This window comes from Canis lupus, chromosome 2 (assembly GCF_011100685.1).
Source record: "Canis lupus familiaris isolate Mischka breed German Shepherd chromosome 2, alternate assembly UU_Cfam_GSD_1.0, whole genome shotgun sequence".
Classification (NCBI taxonomy): domain Eukaryota; kingdom Metazoa; phylum Chordata; class Mammalia; order Carnivora; family Canidae; genus Canis; species Canis lupus.
This window is the reverse complement of record NC_049223.1, coordinates 22,777,371-22,794,064: the sequence shown is the minus strand read 5'-3', so window position 1 is coordinate 22,794,064 and position 16,694 is coordinate 22,777,371. Positions and strand designations below refer to the sequence as shown.

Below are 16,694 nucleotides of genomic sequence, written 5' to 3'. Positions count from 1 at the left end.
GGAGCATGTGAGGCAGAAAGAGAACCAGGGTGCTGTGGTTACCTCGGAAGTACCTCGGGTTGGAGAGAGTACCTGTGTCCATTGTGGCTATTAAGTCAAGGAAGATGAAGACTGGGTGTTGGCCATTGGCTTTGGGGGCCTTGAATTATGGATCTGTCCCAGCCAGTGGGATCCCGACAGCCAGTGGGCAGAAGATGAAGTGGGTCTCTGTAAGGGGACCCCAACATGCTGTCAACCCTAGCTCTGGACACCCCCACCTCCACCTGCTCCCCACTCCTGGCTTATCTCTCAGCGAGACTGGGACACTATTTGGGATCTTGGACAAAGAAGCCACAGCCCCATCCCTACTGGGCAGTTTGAGTTTGAACACAGCAGAGCCCAGCTGCAGTCAGCCCTCCTGATTCTGGGGGCCGTGCTGTCCAGGAGCCCAAGCCAGGCACAGAGCACCACTGTCTGCTTTCAGCTTTGGTCCAGACTCCTTCTAGGTCCTTCTAGGAGTATTGATTTCAGTTTGTAAAGGCCATCGCGTTCTTGTTCTCACTATTCTTGTCTACATGACTATTCGGCTAAATAGTGAAGTTTGGCAGCATCAAGATACCTTCAATTTTTTTTTTTTTTAATTTTTTTTTTTTATTTATGATAGTCACAGAGAAAGAGAGAGAGAGGCAGAGACACAGGCAGAGGGAGAAGCAGGCTCCATGCACCGGGAGCCCGACGTGGGATTCGATCCCGGGTCTCCAGGATCGCGCCCTGGGCCAAAGACAGGCGCCAAACCGCTGCGCCACCCAGGGATCCCAGATACCTTCAATTTAAATGAGCTGTCTAATGATGAAATAGTGAGGAAGAAAGGGCTGTTTATCCCAAATATCCCGGTGCACCCGGTGCTTGAGAAGGTGAAAGGATCCGAGCATCTTGAGCTTCACCCTTCACCCTTCGCAGCTGTCAGATATTACATGTCCTCTATAAGGAACCAGGGTGCTTGCAGAGCATCACGTCAGTGGTGGCAGGAGACCATGAGCATCTCCCATCGCTGCCGGCAGCTCCTAGAACTGGCTCTCACACCTAGGGCCCCTCCAACGGACTCCGGCCGGGGGCGATGCAGACCCATAGAAGGTGGCGCGTTTGCAGTATGCCATCACTGGACAGGTGTCACAAGCAGCCTCACAAATGCAGGTGAGAGAGGAATCAGCAAGGGCTGGAACGAACAGGGGAAAACTCATGGAGGAGGAGTGATTGGAAGGAAGAGTAGAATTCTGGGCCAAGACGAAGAGAGTGACAGATGTGGGCAAGCAGGAGAACAAAGTTCCAGAGTCAGGTGTGGAAGAAATGAACAGACTCATTTGGCTTGGAGAGGGGACTTGCATATACAAGTTCCTGGAGATAATTTAGAAGAAATGATGGGGCTATCCGGTGGTCATTAGCTCCTCGGGGTAACGTGGTGGCTGTCAGTATGGTATTGACCTGGACTTGGAATCCACTTGATTGAGCCAGGTGAAACGTTCCCCTTGGTGTCACCAATAAGGCAAAAGTCCAAGCTTAGAAAGTTAGTAAAGTTACTTGTGTCACTTGCTCTGCTATGTAAATTAAGATATCTAAGTGGGCTCTCTTTTGAATCACTGAATGGAAACAATAAATCACGAGGATGCCTGGGTGGCTCAGTGGTTGAGCATCTGCCTTCGGCTCAGGGTGTGATCCTGGGGTCCTGGGATCAAGTCCCTCATCAGGCTCCCCGCAGGGAGCTGCTTCTCCCCCTGCCTATGTCTCTGCCTCTCTCTGTGTCTCTCATGAATAAATAAATAAAATCTTAAAAAAGACAACAGTAAGTCATGGAAAGCACCCATTTTAGTCAAACTAAAGATGACAAATCTCCTCCGACTGGTAGAGGACAGCGTGTTGTTTTATTTCTTGATGTTGCTCTTTGTGCACTAATGCGATTTCCCCAGTTCTGTGGGTCTGGTTCTCCTGATTCCAGAAAGAAAAGTAAACAGTTTCAAAGAACTTCAAACCACCATCTGTAGATTGAGTGACAGGGGTGCCTCGTCAGAGGAAGGCGCGCAGGTGTTCTCTTGCTAGCAGGGTGACTCGAGAGTCCCAGACTTCACCTTAGAAAGGGCAAGAAGAGTGGTAGAGACTTTCATTGCTTTGTGATGTTTCCGAGCTAAACAAGACTTTCTTTTCTCATCGAGCCCTACCGAGCGATGATCCACCGCTGTGCAGTGCTTCCTCTGGAGTGCACACCAGCAACCACACTGTTTCATGGTGGGATGTTGCTCAAAAATAGGAAGGCGCACTTACCTCCAGTCCACCACTGCGTTTAGGAGCAGAAGCACACCATGGTTCTGTACGTGGTGGCTGATTGTCATATTCCTAACTCGGTGGGAAAGGAGTCCTGGTTCCCTTCCCTAACTTACTTGTAGTACTGTCTGCACAAATCTTTGGTCTAGCTCTGGCTTAACTTCCCTAAAATAGTTGAAACAAGTTTCATCATGTTCTCTTGTAAATGGAATGAAGAAAGGCTGGTCGATATTCTTGGCATATTTTTTTTTTTTTTTTGATAGAGGAATGCCCTGAATTCATGAGACCACAGCCTCTTTAGAGCTTGATCTGGGCCCTGTGGCTCCGATGAGATCTTGGAAAGTGGTGGTTGCAGCCAGCATGGTGTTGGGACAAGGACCCAACTTGTTCTCCAAGCCACCCAGCCTCTAGTTGGTGGCAGTCACAGCACTGAGACTTGCATGCGAGTCGCCTGCATGTCTCTGCCATTGGTTAGAGATGTGGGAGGCCAGAGCCCTTCGTTAAACTCTTGGGTTGTCAGTTTCTTGGATATAAAATAACTGTGCTGGACTAACCGAGCTCCATGATTTTTTCTGGGTCTGCCATCTTGTATTTCTAGAGACCTGTGACTCACGGTCCTCTAAGTATACAAATATCCATGTGTGGAGGATCTTGACTGCCACTTTTCCCACCTTCACTCAGAACGAATAAGAAAAGACTAGAATAAGTTGCTATCAACCATTTTTGTCCTGGTCAGCAACCTGTCATGGTGATTCCTCTCATCTTTTCCCCCGTGGGCCCTTGCTCTTAGTCCCTTCATCCCTACTCTTCTGTGTGGCTGTTTCTCCCACAGAGCTTGATTTTTTAGTTTGCTCCCTTATTTGTTTTATTTTATGTATTTATTTGACACAGAGAGAATGAGCATAAGCAGGGGGAGGAAGAAGGGGAGAAGCAGCCCCCCCCCCCCCCCCCCCCCCCCCCCCGTTGAGCAGGGAGCCTGACATGGGGCTCGATCCCAGGACCCTGGGATCATGACCTGAGCCGAAGGCAGATGCTTCACCAACTGAGCCACCCAGGAGCCTCTATTTGCTACTTGAAATTTCACATTTTAGTGTTTGGCTAAAAATATCACATCATTCTCATGCTCTTAGGCTGTTGGTGTTGAAACAGGGTTTCTAGAACTCGTAAATGGCCATGCAGGGTGCAGATGAGTAAGCGGAGGACCCAGAGAAGAATTTTCTCTTTCTTCCTCTCCCTGCAGCTAGCTGGTGACAACCAGCAGTGAGTGTTTTGCCACACGGAGTGCTGCAGCCAGACCCCGTTTGTCAGAGAGAACAGGGCCCCCCTCAGTGGGGACGCTAGCCTTGAGGGGGCAGGAGCTCCCTGTCAGCACATGGGCAGAGAGTAAACCCTTGGAGGAGCACCCCCCCCCACGTGCCCAGGCACCCTAACTCACTCTTCACGCTCTTCACCCTTCTGCGATTGCTGAATGGCAGAAGGACAGACTAGCAGGTGCCCTTCGAGACAGGAAACTGAGGCACAGAAAGGTAACGAATTCTCTGAGATATGCTGGCCCCGGGCCCAGCCTGTTATTCTGTCCTCTGATTCCCTGCCGGAACCTTAGGAGGCAGAGAGGATATTAGGATGGAGTATCAAAGTTTCTAAACTGGTTCCACTGGGTGGAGGTGGGCTGGGGTGGTGAGGAAGAGAAGGAAGCCTTGTGGCACTTTGGAACTTATTTTTTTTTTTCCCCTCTCTCTCTTTTAATGATTAAAACCCCAAACACCAGAATGGCCAGAATGGCTCTGAATGTTTCGCTTCTTCCTTCCCACTGAATTCCAGGTCTCTCCCACATTTTATTTTATTTTATTTTATTTTATTTTATTTATTTATTTATTTATTTATTTATTTATTTATTTATTTATTTATTTATTTTAAATTGGAGTTCAATTTGCCAACATAGAGCATCCCAGTGCTCATCCCATCAAGTGCCCTCCTCAGTGCCTGTCACCCAGTCACCCCGTCCCCCTGCCCATCTCCCCTTCCACCACCCCTTGTTTGTTTCCCAGAGTTAGGAGTCTCCCATGTGCTGTGACCCTCACTGATCTTTCCCACTCATTTTCTCTCCTTTCCCCTTTATTCCCTTTCACTATTTTTTATATTCCCCAAACGAATGATACCATATAATGATTGCCCTTCTCCGATTGACTTATTTCACTCAGCATCATACCCTCCAGTTCCATCCATGTCGAAGCAAATGGTGGGTATTCGTCATTTCTAATGGCTGAGGAATATTCCATTGTATAGACAGACCACATCTTCTTTATCCATTCATCTGTCCATGGACACCGAGGCTCCTTCCACAGTTTGGCTATTGTGGACATTGCTGCTATAAGCATTGGGGTGCAGGTGTCTCGGTCTTTCACTGCATCTGTATCTTTGGAGTAAATCCCCAGCAGTGCAATTGCTGGGTTGTAGGTGCCTCATTAGCACAGTAGGTAGCGCTTCAGATTCATAATCCCCCATATTTTAAACCACCAGCTGCCCCCCGATTTTTCCACTGCCTTCCCGTTCCCCGGCTTCGCCCCTCCAGGCACCGCCACACTGTGGCTTGGGTGGCGCAGGCCTGGTAAGCAGCCCCCATCAGCCCGGGTTAGACAGCAGCACGGCGCTTTCTGTGGGGACCTCGCCTGCCTGCGGTGGAGTTCAAGGGGCTCCAGGAAAGCCAGGGCGAGCTGCTGTTTTGTGATGTGTTTTTAGTAACTGGCAATTCTAAGGGCAGCGTGAGAAAGTACAAGGGAACCCATATGGGCAGGACAGGGCTGTCCCAAGAACACGCTACTCCTCGGAGCTCCCATGACATTGGGCTCAAGGCAGAGGGCAGGCAAAGCATGAATCTGTGTTGCAGCTGTATCCTTTGCCAGCAATCCCCGTGGCGGTCCTCTAACCCTCGGGGAAGCAGCACCGCTTGTGAGGACGCTCATGGTAAAGCCCCTCGTTATCTGGGCTTTTGCCCATGTAATTCCCCCTGCTGCTGCTGGAATGTCCACCGACAGACTTCTGGCTCCTCCAGTCAGTCCTACTCCTTGTCATCGGTTCTTCCTGAAACCAAATCTCCCCCCTGAAAGGGATGCCTGAAATTTATTTTCCTTGATCTGTAGAATTTTATCTATCATCCCTGAACAGGTAGCTACTGGGTTGATATGTCCTATTTCTCTCCCAGTGTTTTTTTTTTAAGATTTTATTTATTTATTCATGATAGAGAGAGAGAAGCAGAGACACAAGCAGAGGGAGAAGCAGGCTCTATGCAGGGAGCCTGACGCAGGACTCGATCCCGGGACCCCAGGACCGTGCCCCAGGCCAAAGGCAGACGCCAAACCGCCGAGCCACCCAGGGATCCCCTCTCTCCCAGTGTTTAAAAGAAATCCCTCTTGTCACTTCTCCAACCTGCGCCATCACTTAACTCTTTGGGGCCGGATTCCAGTTTCACTGAAGGCCTCGTTTACTCATCCACCAGCAAGGAAGCTGCTCCTTCTCACCACCTGTGGAAATCCTCAAAAACAGGAAGACTAGGATCCAAGTGGCTAGCCCTGGACACAAATCCCTAGCCGTATTCCTTCCCATGAGGTGTCACGGGCAACTCTTCACTTGAGCTCAGATTCTTTACCACAAAGGCATAACTTCAGGACAGAGTAGCAGGTGCCCTTTGAGACAGGAAACTGAGGCACAGAAATTTAATGAATTCTCTGAGATTCGCTGGTCCTGGGCCCAGCCTGTAATTCTGTTCTCTGATTCCCTGCCAGATCTCAGGGGGTGGAGGTGAGAGTGCCACTCTCTGTGTGCACAGTCTCATCAATTTTTTAAAAGATTTATTTATTCATGAGAGACACACAGAGAGAGAGAAAGAGAGAGGGAGAAGCAGAGACATAGGTAGAGGGAGAAGCAGGCTCCTCGCAGGGAGCCTGATGCGGGACTCGATCCCAGATCCCGGGATCATGCCCTGGGCCAAGGGCAGGCGCCTGACCGCTGAGCCACCCAGGTATCCCAATCTCATCATTTTTTTTTTTAAAGATTTTTTAAAATCTCATCAATTTTTTAAAAGATTTATTTATTCATGAGAGAGACACAGAGAGGCAGAGACATAGGCAGAGGGAGAAGTAGGCTCCCTGCTTAAAATCTTTAAAAAAAAATTTTTTTTAAGCCATTTTCAAAAACAGAAGCTCATTCGAGGAAATGTAGAGTGCTGTTAATCTTGGGGTCTGGTCATCTCTGTTCTGCAGGTAAGGGAAATGGCAGGACTTTTGCAAACTCCCAAGAATTAGAAAAAAAATTACGATACATTAATATTTACTTCTGAAGCAAATTTTTCTAATCTCCCTTTAAGAAAGAATTATAATTGAGGCCAGTGAAAAGAAGAATTGGGCTGGAGCTGGGCATTGCTCCCTTGCTGCTAATTACACGACTGAAGAGAGCTCAGGGTGATGGCAAAGGCAATCTTGATACCCCTGGCCTGGAGGTAGGAGAGGGTGGGATGGGGTGAGGGAGGGCCGAGGGCCAGGGAGAGAGAACGTAGGAGGAGTACAGTCTCGCTCTTCTCTCCATAAATACAAAGCCATGAAGGGGTCACAGTGAGCCAGTGCCCCTCGGCCATGGTGGGCATCATTAATATTATGACAGACAGTTCTCATGCCCATGGCGCTGTCAGCAATGATGACAACCCAGTTCTTGGGTTGCAGTGTCTAGAACCGTGCCTGGACCGAGAGGGGCCTGTAGAAGTGTGTTGGCGAATAAGTGAACAAAAGATCAGTAACTCAATGGACAGAGGGACCAGCGAGGCGGGAGGTTGGTATAGGGGGTTTGAGGTTTGCCCTCGAACTCAAAGATTCAAATCTTCAGCTGTGCCTTTCCATTGCTTGTAGTCCCCGTTCTGTTCTGATTTCTGAAGGTTCTAATGCAAAGGAAGGAAATCTCCCATTTATGAATCAGTTCCATTAGGTAAAGCTAGAATGAAGGCAGGGTACCGAATGAAATCAAGGATCTGTCCATCCTTTATTCTAAATTCTAAATTCTACAAAATAATAGAACCTCCATTCTCTCTTTCTGTGGTTCTCTCAACCTTTTGTCCTTACATGATACACTATTGGCTCTATCTGTAACTTTATTATGTTTATTATTTTCACTAAGCTTCATTACAGTCCTGAAGGTCGGGCTCTGTGAAGGTGCCCATTTTACAGATGAACAAACTAGAGGCTCAAAAAGATCAAATGACTCACCTGAGTCCACAGGTGGAGTAAGTGGCAGATCCCAGATTTCTTTTACTGAAGAGTCAGTGGGCCTATTTAAAACTTCGTAAATACAGACAACTAAAGTTGTTTGAAGTTAAAACCACCTACATCCGAGCAACCATTTCACATCCTTACCCCCTGTGTAATGAGAAAACAAGCCCCCGTACCTCTCCTACTCCTCATCTCTAAACCAATTACTTTATTCTTAGAGCACAACTCAAGGGCATATTCTCACAACAGACTAGCGACAGCCTTTCTTCCCCGCTGTTTGACTGTTGGAGGTAATATATCCCTTCCTAGATATTTTTGAGTTTTATTTAGAGCAAGTGCAGTGTTTTCAGAGTTTTAAAAATCTTGCCACGATCTTGTCTAGCTTGGTCTGACCGTCTCCCCTAGGAGGGCAGCTGTGGCTGGCATGACTTCTGTGGCTCGTGTCCACACTCAGCACTCAGGTGGATGGGGCCGGGTCAGCTTCCTTCACACCGTACGCCCAGTGCCTGGAACAGAACCCAAGCTGGTAAACAATTGAAGAATGCAAGAAACACAGCCTAGGCCCCCGTGGTTCGGGGCTGTGGGCTTCCGTTTCTGGCACTGAGGGCTGCTCCTTCCCATCCCAGGCCACCCTCTTCCTAATGTGACCCTGTCCTTCACGCACTGGAGGTGGTCAACTGAGGTGCTGAGTGCAGTGGTACTCAGACTTCCACAGAGGAGGACAAACGGCCTTGAACGTGAACTTGGTGGACCCGGTGAGATCTTCTCAATCTCCTCCTGTCTCTCCAGTAGACAGCGGCTCTTCCCGTGTCCAGTTAGACTTGGTTATGCCTTTTTCTTCATTTTCAGTAAGGAAAATGGGCAATTTAAATGTTTTTAAAAACAAGACAAAAGGTTTCTGAAATTTTTTTTTTCCTTTTTTTTGAAACCTCTGGAGTTTACCAGGAACCCTAGCTCTCAACCAATATAAAACAGCTCAGGTTGTAGGATGTGTCCCACCAAGTGGAATTTATCACGGTGGGTCGGTGAGTCTCACAGCAGTAAATTCAGTTATTTTAAATCTTGAACCACTGTTTCACTGAAGAGCATGAGAAAAGCCTCAGAAGGAGGACCACATCTGTCTGTCCGCAGATATCTCCAGTAGCTCGGGGATGCTCTGCTGAAGCTGCATCCTTTACATATTAACTCCCATTTGCTGGAATAAACTAAACTGGCCAGAGGGATGCTGTTCCCATCAGGGGTGGCTAAGAAAACTGAGTTGTTAACCCCAACCTTGGACCAGGGAGGAAGTTCTGAGAGATCACTTAACAGAATATCTTTTCTGCCCATTAGACCTAAAAGTAGTAATCCTGAAATCCCTTTGCAAACAAGGTTTTAAAAGGAGAATGGTATGAATGACAGTCAGCCACACGCAGAGAATTGGAGCTAATTCAGCCTGTTTTATCCCTAAAATTCATGTTAGGAATAGCCACTTGTTAACCAAATGGAATGTGCTAAGCCCTAAAAATATAGACCTGAGATATGTCGCTGGTGTCCGGTGGCACGAAGCCTGGTATTTGACAGTGTGATTCACGCAGCAGGGAAAAGATGCAGAGGCGTGGTGGTCCAGGAGGCTGATGTGTTACAGGATTTTTTTTTTTTCTGAGTGGACCCAGGAACCCGACACATGTCACCTAGGTAGAGCTGCTCCCACTCAACCACTGCCTATCTTGCGTATGTCCCTTTCAGCATCACTAGATGGGTCTCTTGCCACTGATGGTCCCCAGGGACTGTGCCTGGAGATGCACCGGAGGAACATATGTGTCCTCTTGCCTCGAGTCCTTTCCTTCTGTCTAGGCTGACCTGGAGACTAAGCCCTTTCCTGCTCTGCCCGGGGGCTGATAGCATCACCAACAAGCTGCGGTGCCTTTTAATGACAGCTCTCTTTTCCGAGTGCCAGTAGTTCCAATTATTTCAGTTCAAAGCCTCCCTCTATTAGGAGGTGTGGGGGTGGCGAGAGTCATTGTCACCCTCCCACTACACATGCATTGAGCTGGATACAGTCAGAAGGGAAAATTGTTTCTCCTTGATGAAGAAGTTCTTCAGCATCTGACAGCGTTGGGGGAGCGGTGGATGTGTGGTGGGCATGGCTCAGAGAACCCTTCCCACTTTGCAAGGCTCCTGGCTGACTGTGCCCTGGGCCTCCTCTGCCTGGAAGCTTATTCACTGTCTGAGAGTTTGTAAACTGGATGCTGTGACTTTTTAGGATTACAGCTGAATTCTTGCCAAGAATTACATGGTATAAGATTGATATAATCCGAGGGAGCGTGGCTGGTTCTCAAAGTGATCAGAGCCAGAGGCGGATTCTCACAGAGCACAGTCTACAGGCTGAAAGGATCAAGGAAAGGGTAGGAGGGGGGCCAAAAGCCAGGAAGAATTCAACAGGTTGGCCAAACAAGAGGTGCCAACTGCAGGACCCAGAGGAGAGCAAGAGAAAAAGACATCCCAGATCCCAGGGATTCAGCATGATTTGGTTGCCATATCACATTGTCAGGAAGGTTTTGATTATTGCCTGAGAATTGACGCTTTCCAAGAATCACTATGAGATGAAAAGTAGCTAAAGGGATATAGGGAGGCTTGTTCAAACAACGTCCCAGAGAACATTTGGATTTTTTTAATTAAATATTTTATCTATTTATTTATTTAGAGAGTGTGAGCCAGGGGGAGGGCCAGCAGGAGAGGAAGAAAATCTCAAGCAGACTCTACACTGAGCACTGAGCCCAACACAGAGTTCAGTCTCATGATCCCAAGATCATGACCTGAGCCAAAACCAAGAGTTGGTCACTCAACCGACTGAGCCATCCAGGAGCCCTGAGAACATTTGGTTTCAAGAATCAAATCAAAAGTGAAATTGGAATTAAGGCCATTAGTGTATGTTGCCATTGTATAGTTTTTTAAATATTTTAGTTTGGTGAGACTCTCCAGATCAGTCTGCTTTCCCTTTTTTATTGTTATGTTACACATCCAAGGACTTCACGCTCTCCATTTGTTTCAAGTGCTGTGAAGAACCTCACCAGCGGGCAAGTGGTTCATCTGCCAACAACTGGTTAAAAAATGTTTACTGTGCTGTTGTTGATAGAACCTAGATAAGACACAACACCAGAAAACTAACAAGAAATGTTTGGCACAGGTACATAGACTTCCACCCCCGGATTGCTACCTTGATGTTTGCCTGTTAATCATTTAGAACTTTCCCCTCTAAAACCCATGCTTCTGATCCTGGCACCTTTCCATCAGTGTCTCCCTTTTGTCAGTTGTGAGACCAGAAGCATCTAAGAAAGAACCAAATACCTTTTTTAAAAACATATACTTGCTGTGATAAACTTCGCTATTTATGCAAAATCTCATATTTTAAAAATTATATGTGGTATCTGTGGCTTCAAGAATCTAAACGTCTCAAGTAACATCCCAGTTCCACACTGCATAAAAATCAGCCACTCGCTGCTCAAGTGCACGTAGGCCCCTGCACGGCTCTCCCAAATGGGGGTGAGTTGCCAAGTGTGCGTGTCCCCGGGGGTATACAGACTTCCAGAGGGACACCGTATTCTTTATTCTTTTGTTTTCTGAATGATGGATGGTGGCCAGAACATCCCTCCTTCTAAAAGGCAGGGAAGGGGGAAGAGGAGAAGGAGGACAAGGATGTTCTGTTAAGGAGCCCTCCCTCCGCACGCCCACAGTGCCGGAGAGCATGAGGATGGAATGTTCCAGAGAACACAGTTTCAGCTCCTCCTAGGGGTGAGATCTGCTTGCAGGCTAACCCTCTACTAATCACGGCTCAGGAGATCAGCTCAATCTTTGCTTATAAACTATGGAAACAGCCATTGGGGACGCCAATATTTTCCTTCTCAGGGCTCCTTCCCCACATCTGTCACCATGTCCCACCTGGTGTGTGACGTGAGCTTGTGCCCCAAATCCTGTGCTGCACTCTAGCTGCCCCCGCACCACTGTTTGACATCTGGTGCCATGCAGCGGCTGGGCCTGGCTGGCTTGCCATCTCTCCAGAGAGCCCAGCAGATATCATGACATCGAAGCCAGGGCACCTGCCCGCCGTCCTGCCTCTGTGCTCAGGATTTCTGCCGTCTGTCCTGCTGGAAAGCAACACTGGGTCAGAAGTCACCGGTGAGCCTTATCCTGCCTCCTGAACTTTCCATCAAGCTACATGGATGGCTCTGGAGACTCAGAAATAAGCTCCTTGCAGATGCAATCACCTCCACCATCTGTGCCCTTGCAGCCACTCAGGCCAGAAGAACATCAGCTCGGAGAGAGCTTACCTCCTAAATCAGCAAGACATTTACTGTGGGAAACGGCTCCCTTTTGTCAGTTGCCATAATAGAAGTGTCTGAGAAATATGCTCTTAGCAGTTACAGGGAAAAGGACGTATTGATGCAGCCAGCTCCCAATTATCCAAGGGCCACTTCTTCGATACGTGAGTTTCCTAACTTTATAGTCCTGTTTCTCCTCGTGCCATTGCATTGAGGGTGAACACAGTCAAGAAAGGACACGCAAGCGAATTTATTTTGCTCTTGATAAAAAAGCAAAAAATAAAGCTTGATTTGAAGTGTGGAGGAATGGGGGCTAAAATCGAAAAGTAGACTTGGGGGTTATCTGTGGATTGTATTTCTTACCATCACAACCAGAAACATTCAGCAAACGTTTGTGTGTGTCCCTCATCCTGCTTAGGAACTTTTACCTTAATGAATATAAGAGAGGATTTCCCCGTCGGTTTTTCTGCAAAAGGACTTTTCTTATAAGCTAAAGAAGCACTCACCTTCACAGTAAATATATTCCGATGGTTGGAACTGGAACAAGGAAGAGACTGACCCGGTTCAAATCCCAACTGGTCCATGTCTACTGTGTGGTGTCAGAAAAAGAACTTCTCTGAGGCTCATTTTCCTTAGATCAGGTGCAGAGTGTGATAAGTGTGCAGGTTGCCAAAAGGGTTACAGTAGAAAACATCTATGAATGCCTGGCACAAGACCCAGGCCACGGCAGGCACTTCTTTTAGGTTAAACTTCAGAGAGGAAGTTGGTATAGAGACCACTTGCTAGCTGGATCACTTGATGCAAGTTACTGGATCTGTCAATCCCTCTGTGTCCTCACCTGTGACTAGGGAGTCCTCATAATAATGCTAATTAAGCTCTTCCCCCCCAAAGCCAGGTGAGTAAGTGAGTTAAGGCATCCCAAACCCATAGAACACACAATCCAGCAGACAGCCCATGCCTGGTAGTTTTACTTTGTGTACTCTCAAGTTTTCTGGAATGTCCATGCTAAAGACATGCTAGTCAAGTGTATTTGGGTAAAAGGGGGATTTTGCTTGTAAAGATGCACTGTTTTCTCTTGTATTTACCTACTCTTTGCACAAAATGTATGGCAGCCACTGTTGGTTGCCAGATACTTGGGTGGATATCCAGCCCAGGGCTGGAGCCACAAGGCCAGGATTAAAAAGCACGAGAAGACAAAATAAGCTGAGACACACACCCCCCTTCCCGGGATGGAGCATTCTTGGGTTAGAACCAAGGAATCAGGATCAAGGAGCATTTTTGCTGTTTCACGGATGAGAAAATGAAACGATAGTATTGACAGGTCATTTGCCCAACACCTTAAGAGTGAGCTGAGAGCAGGCCTAAGGCAGGCTTCCCAGGGACCAGGTCTCAGGTCTCACCTCCACTGGATCATGAGCTCCATAAAGGCATTAGGAGGAGGCTTCACGCTCACACCGCCACAGCACCCAGGTGGGCCCTACCCTGGGGCCAAAAATGCTTCCCTGAATTAATTTTAGGTGAGGTCACCCCACCAGGCTCCAAGTGGAATATCCTTTTCTCTGACTCAGCCTCATCTGAGCTGCAATACCTAGCATAGCACTAATATAAAATAGCCACCTATTCCGATTGATAGATTGATTTTTTTTGTTAATCTCATTACACACACACACATACACACAGATTTTTTTCTAGTTAGATAAGCCAACACATAAAATAAGTCCTATATCTCTACTCAGTTTTTAGTCACAGAAAGTTCAGGCTGAGGGGCAGACAATAAAGAAAAGAAAAAAATTTTAAAGATGTTTTATGTTGTAGGCATTTAAATTGTCAGGCTTGTGTCTCTCCTTTATCTTTTCACAGCTCCTGAGGTCCTGGCCCAGAAACCATACAGCAAAGCTGTTGACTGCTGGTCCATCGGGGTGATTGCCTACATCTTGTAAGTCTTGCTTGCCACCTTGGCTCCTTTTTTCTTTCTTCCTTTTTTTTCTGTTTTATTGTGGCAAAATATACATGACACAAAATTTACCATTTTAACTATTTTTAAATGTACAGTTTGGTGACATCAAGTACAGGCACCGTATTGTGCAATCGTCACCACCATCCATCTCCAGAAATTCCTCATCTTCCCAAACAGAAACTCTGTCCCCATTACACACTAAAGTTCCTATCCCCCCCCTCCCTGAAGACCCTGGCACTCACTGTCCTACATTCTGTCTCTGTGAACTCAACGACTCTACGTTCCTCACGTCAGTGGAATCCTACAGTATTTGTCCTTTTGTGACTGGCTCTTTCACTTATCATAATGTCCTCAAGATTCATCCACGTTGCAGTAGGTACAGAATTTCCTTCTTTTTAAGGCTGAATAAGTGTCCATGATATGCATATAATACACTGTATTTTTCCACCCATCCATCAGTGGACACTGGGTATTTCTGCCCCGTGGCTATTGTGCGTAATGCCATTATGAGCATAGGTGTACAAATGTCTGCCTTTGAATGCACACCAGAAGTAGGGTTGCTGGCTCGTATGGTAATTCTGTTCAGCTTTTTTGAGGACTCTCCATACTGTTTTGCAAAGCAGCGCCCTCACTTTTGCATTCCCAACAGCAATGCGTAAGCGTTCCAGTTTCTCTGCATCCTTCCCAACACTTATTTCCAATGTTCTATAATAGCCATCCTGATTGGCATGAAGTGCTTTCGTTTTGGATTTGTGTTTCTCTTTTTAAAAATGTATTGGTAATGTGTTTCTTTGAATATAGTTGACACACAGTGCTAACATTAGTTTCAGGTGTACAGCACAGTGATCTGACAACTCTATGGGTTATGCTGTGCTCACCACGAGTGTAGCTGCCATTGGTCACCTGACAAGGCTATCTCAATACCATTGGCCATGTTCCTCATGACTTACCCAGTCCCCTTCACCTATTTTGCCCATCCCCCAACCCCTTCTCTCTGGCAACCATCAGTTTGTTCTCTGTATTTATAGGTCTGATTCTGCTTTTTATTTGTTTTGGTAGTCATTTGCTTCATTTTTAAGATTCCACATATGATGAAATGATATGATACTTTTCTTTCTCGCTCTGACTTATTTCACTTAGCTTAATACCCTCTAGGTCCATCCATGTTGTGAATGACAAGATCTCATCCTTTTTATGGCTGAGTAATATTCCTGTGTGTGTGTGTGTGTGTGTGTGTGTGTGTGTGTATCAATGGACACTTGGGTTGCTTCCATATGTTGACTGTTATAAATAATGCTGCAGTGCATTTCTCTTATGGTTAATGATGTTTAACACCTTTTCTTGTGCTACCTTGGATTTCCTGGGGATACAAACCAGTATTATGAAAGTATTAGGACATCTCCAAAAGAAATCAAAATGAGAAAAAAAAATGTGATGAAAATGGGAAGGTAGCCTTTAGATTCTCATTTCCTTTCAGGTGCCTCATCTCCCCAACCCAGGAAAGGCCATCATGGACATAAGGTTTTTGCATTTCTTTCAGGGTGATCAATATTGGGTTTTGTTGTTATTTTTCATTTTGCTTAAGTCCACTGTAAAGTTATTTTTTAATTATAATTTCTTTTTGCAATGATACTTTCAAATGCTTACTACAGAGCACATTCCTAGGGTGGGTTTGGGCCAACTGGTGTCTGTAATTGATAGGAAATGAATTTCTCCCCAGGGAAGGGAAGGCTTTCTAGCAGATAGAGCCCACTACACACAATGAAAGACTGTGGAGGATTGTGATCAGAGAAAGGTCTGACAGCATGTGGCATCCTCAGGGACTACTGGAAACATCCCCCCTGTGTTGGCTTTGTCTCATTATCTGGAAAGCAAGCGGTCTTTCTACAGCCTACATTCAACTGGGCAGCTTTTGTAGTTTAGTGTGGATTTAGTTGACAGCTCCTGTAGATTCCTGCCATTATCACAGGATTTTTCCATTATAATATCCTTGGCCCCTACGGCCCCCACTTATGGAAATGGATAAAGGCCAGATTCATCTGAGCTATAAAACTAGCATATTGCACTTACATACTGCTTTCACTTTCAAAGCACATTGACTGTCTTCTATGGTAGTTTCATTCTTTTTTGTGGGGGTGGGGAGGGTTATAGACCCCTTGAGAATCTAGTAAAAGCAATGGATCCTCTCCCCTAATAAATAAATTCACACACACACACACACACACACACACACACACACACTTCTGCATACCTCATTAGCTTCCTGGGTAAGCAGAAAGCAGACATGGACTGTGTGTCATTTACTCTGGCTCCTTAAAACCCCAACTGAAACTCTTATCAGAGGTCCGACCTTGCCAGACTTGACAAGGAAGATTTAAAGAAATGAATGATGGGCCACTGTCCTTCCTGCCGAGGACCAAAGCTGGTGTCATCTAGGGAAATCTGGGGCCAGGCAAAAAATGCCCCCCCCCCATCTGGGCTTCTACTTTTTTGTTCCTTCACATCTGGCTGAATCTTAAACCACTACTCTGGTCTACATTATAGTGTCTATAGATTCCCTTCATATATACAGCTGTGTATATAATTGTCTCCCTAAAGTCTTGGCATTTGACATACCACAGCTATGAGGAGGTGCAGATGGCTTTACTGGGATAAGCAGTGGTGTCTTAGACACCTCTGGCTGCTAGAACAAAAAACATCATAGACTGGGTGACTTAATCAGCAGGTTTGTTTCTCACAGTTCAGAAGGCTGGGGGGTCCAAGATCTGGGAGGTCCTGCTGATTCAGTTCCTAGGGAGGACCTTCTTTCCACCTTGCAGACCACCACTTTCTTGGTATGTCCTTAAGAGGCAGAAGGAGAGCATGCAAGCTCTCTGGTGCCTCTTC

General features: G+C 46.6%; 1 protein-coding gene across 3 annotated transcripts in view; it reads left to right on the top strand.

The window, feature by feature from the left end:
- CAMK1D (calcium/calmodulin dependent protein kinase ID) overlaps nucleotides 1-16,694 on the top strand; it is a 431,901-nt gene that overhangs the window by 375,732 nt on the left and 39,475 nt on the right. For all 3 annotated transcript variants that reach the window (XM_038530114.1, XM_038530115.1, XM_038530116.1), the window contains one exon: nucleotides 13,712-13,787. In XM_038530114.1, coding sequence (XP_038386042.1) covers nucleotides 13,712-13,787 — 76 coding nt within the window. The remainder of the gene's footprint in view (nucleotides 1-13,711; nucleotides 13,788-16,694) is intronic.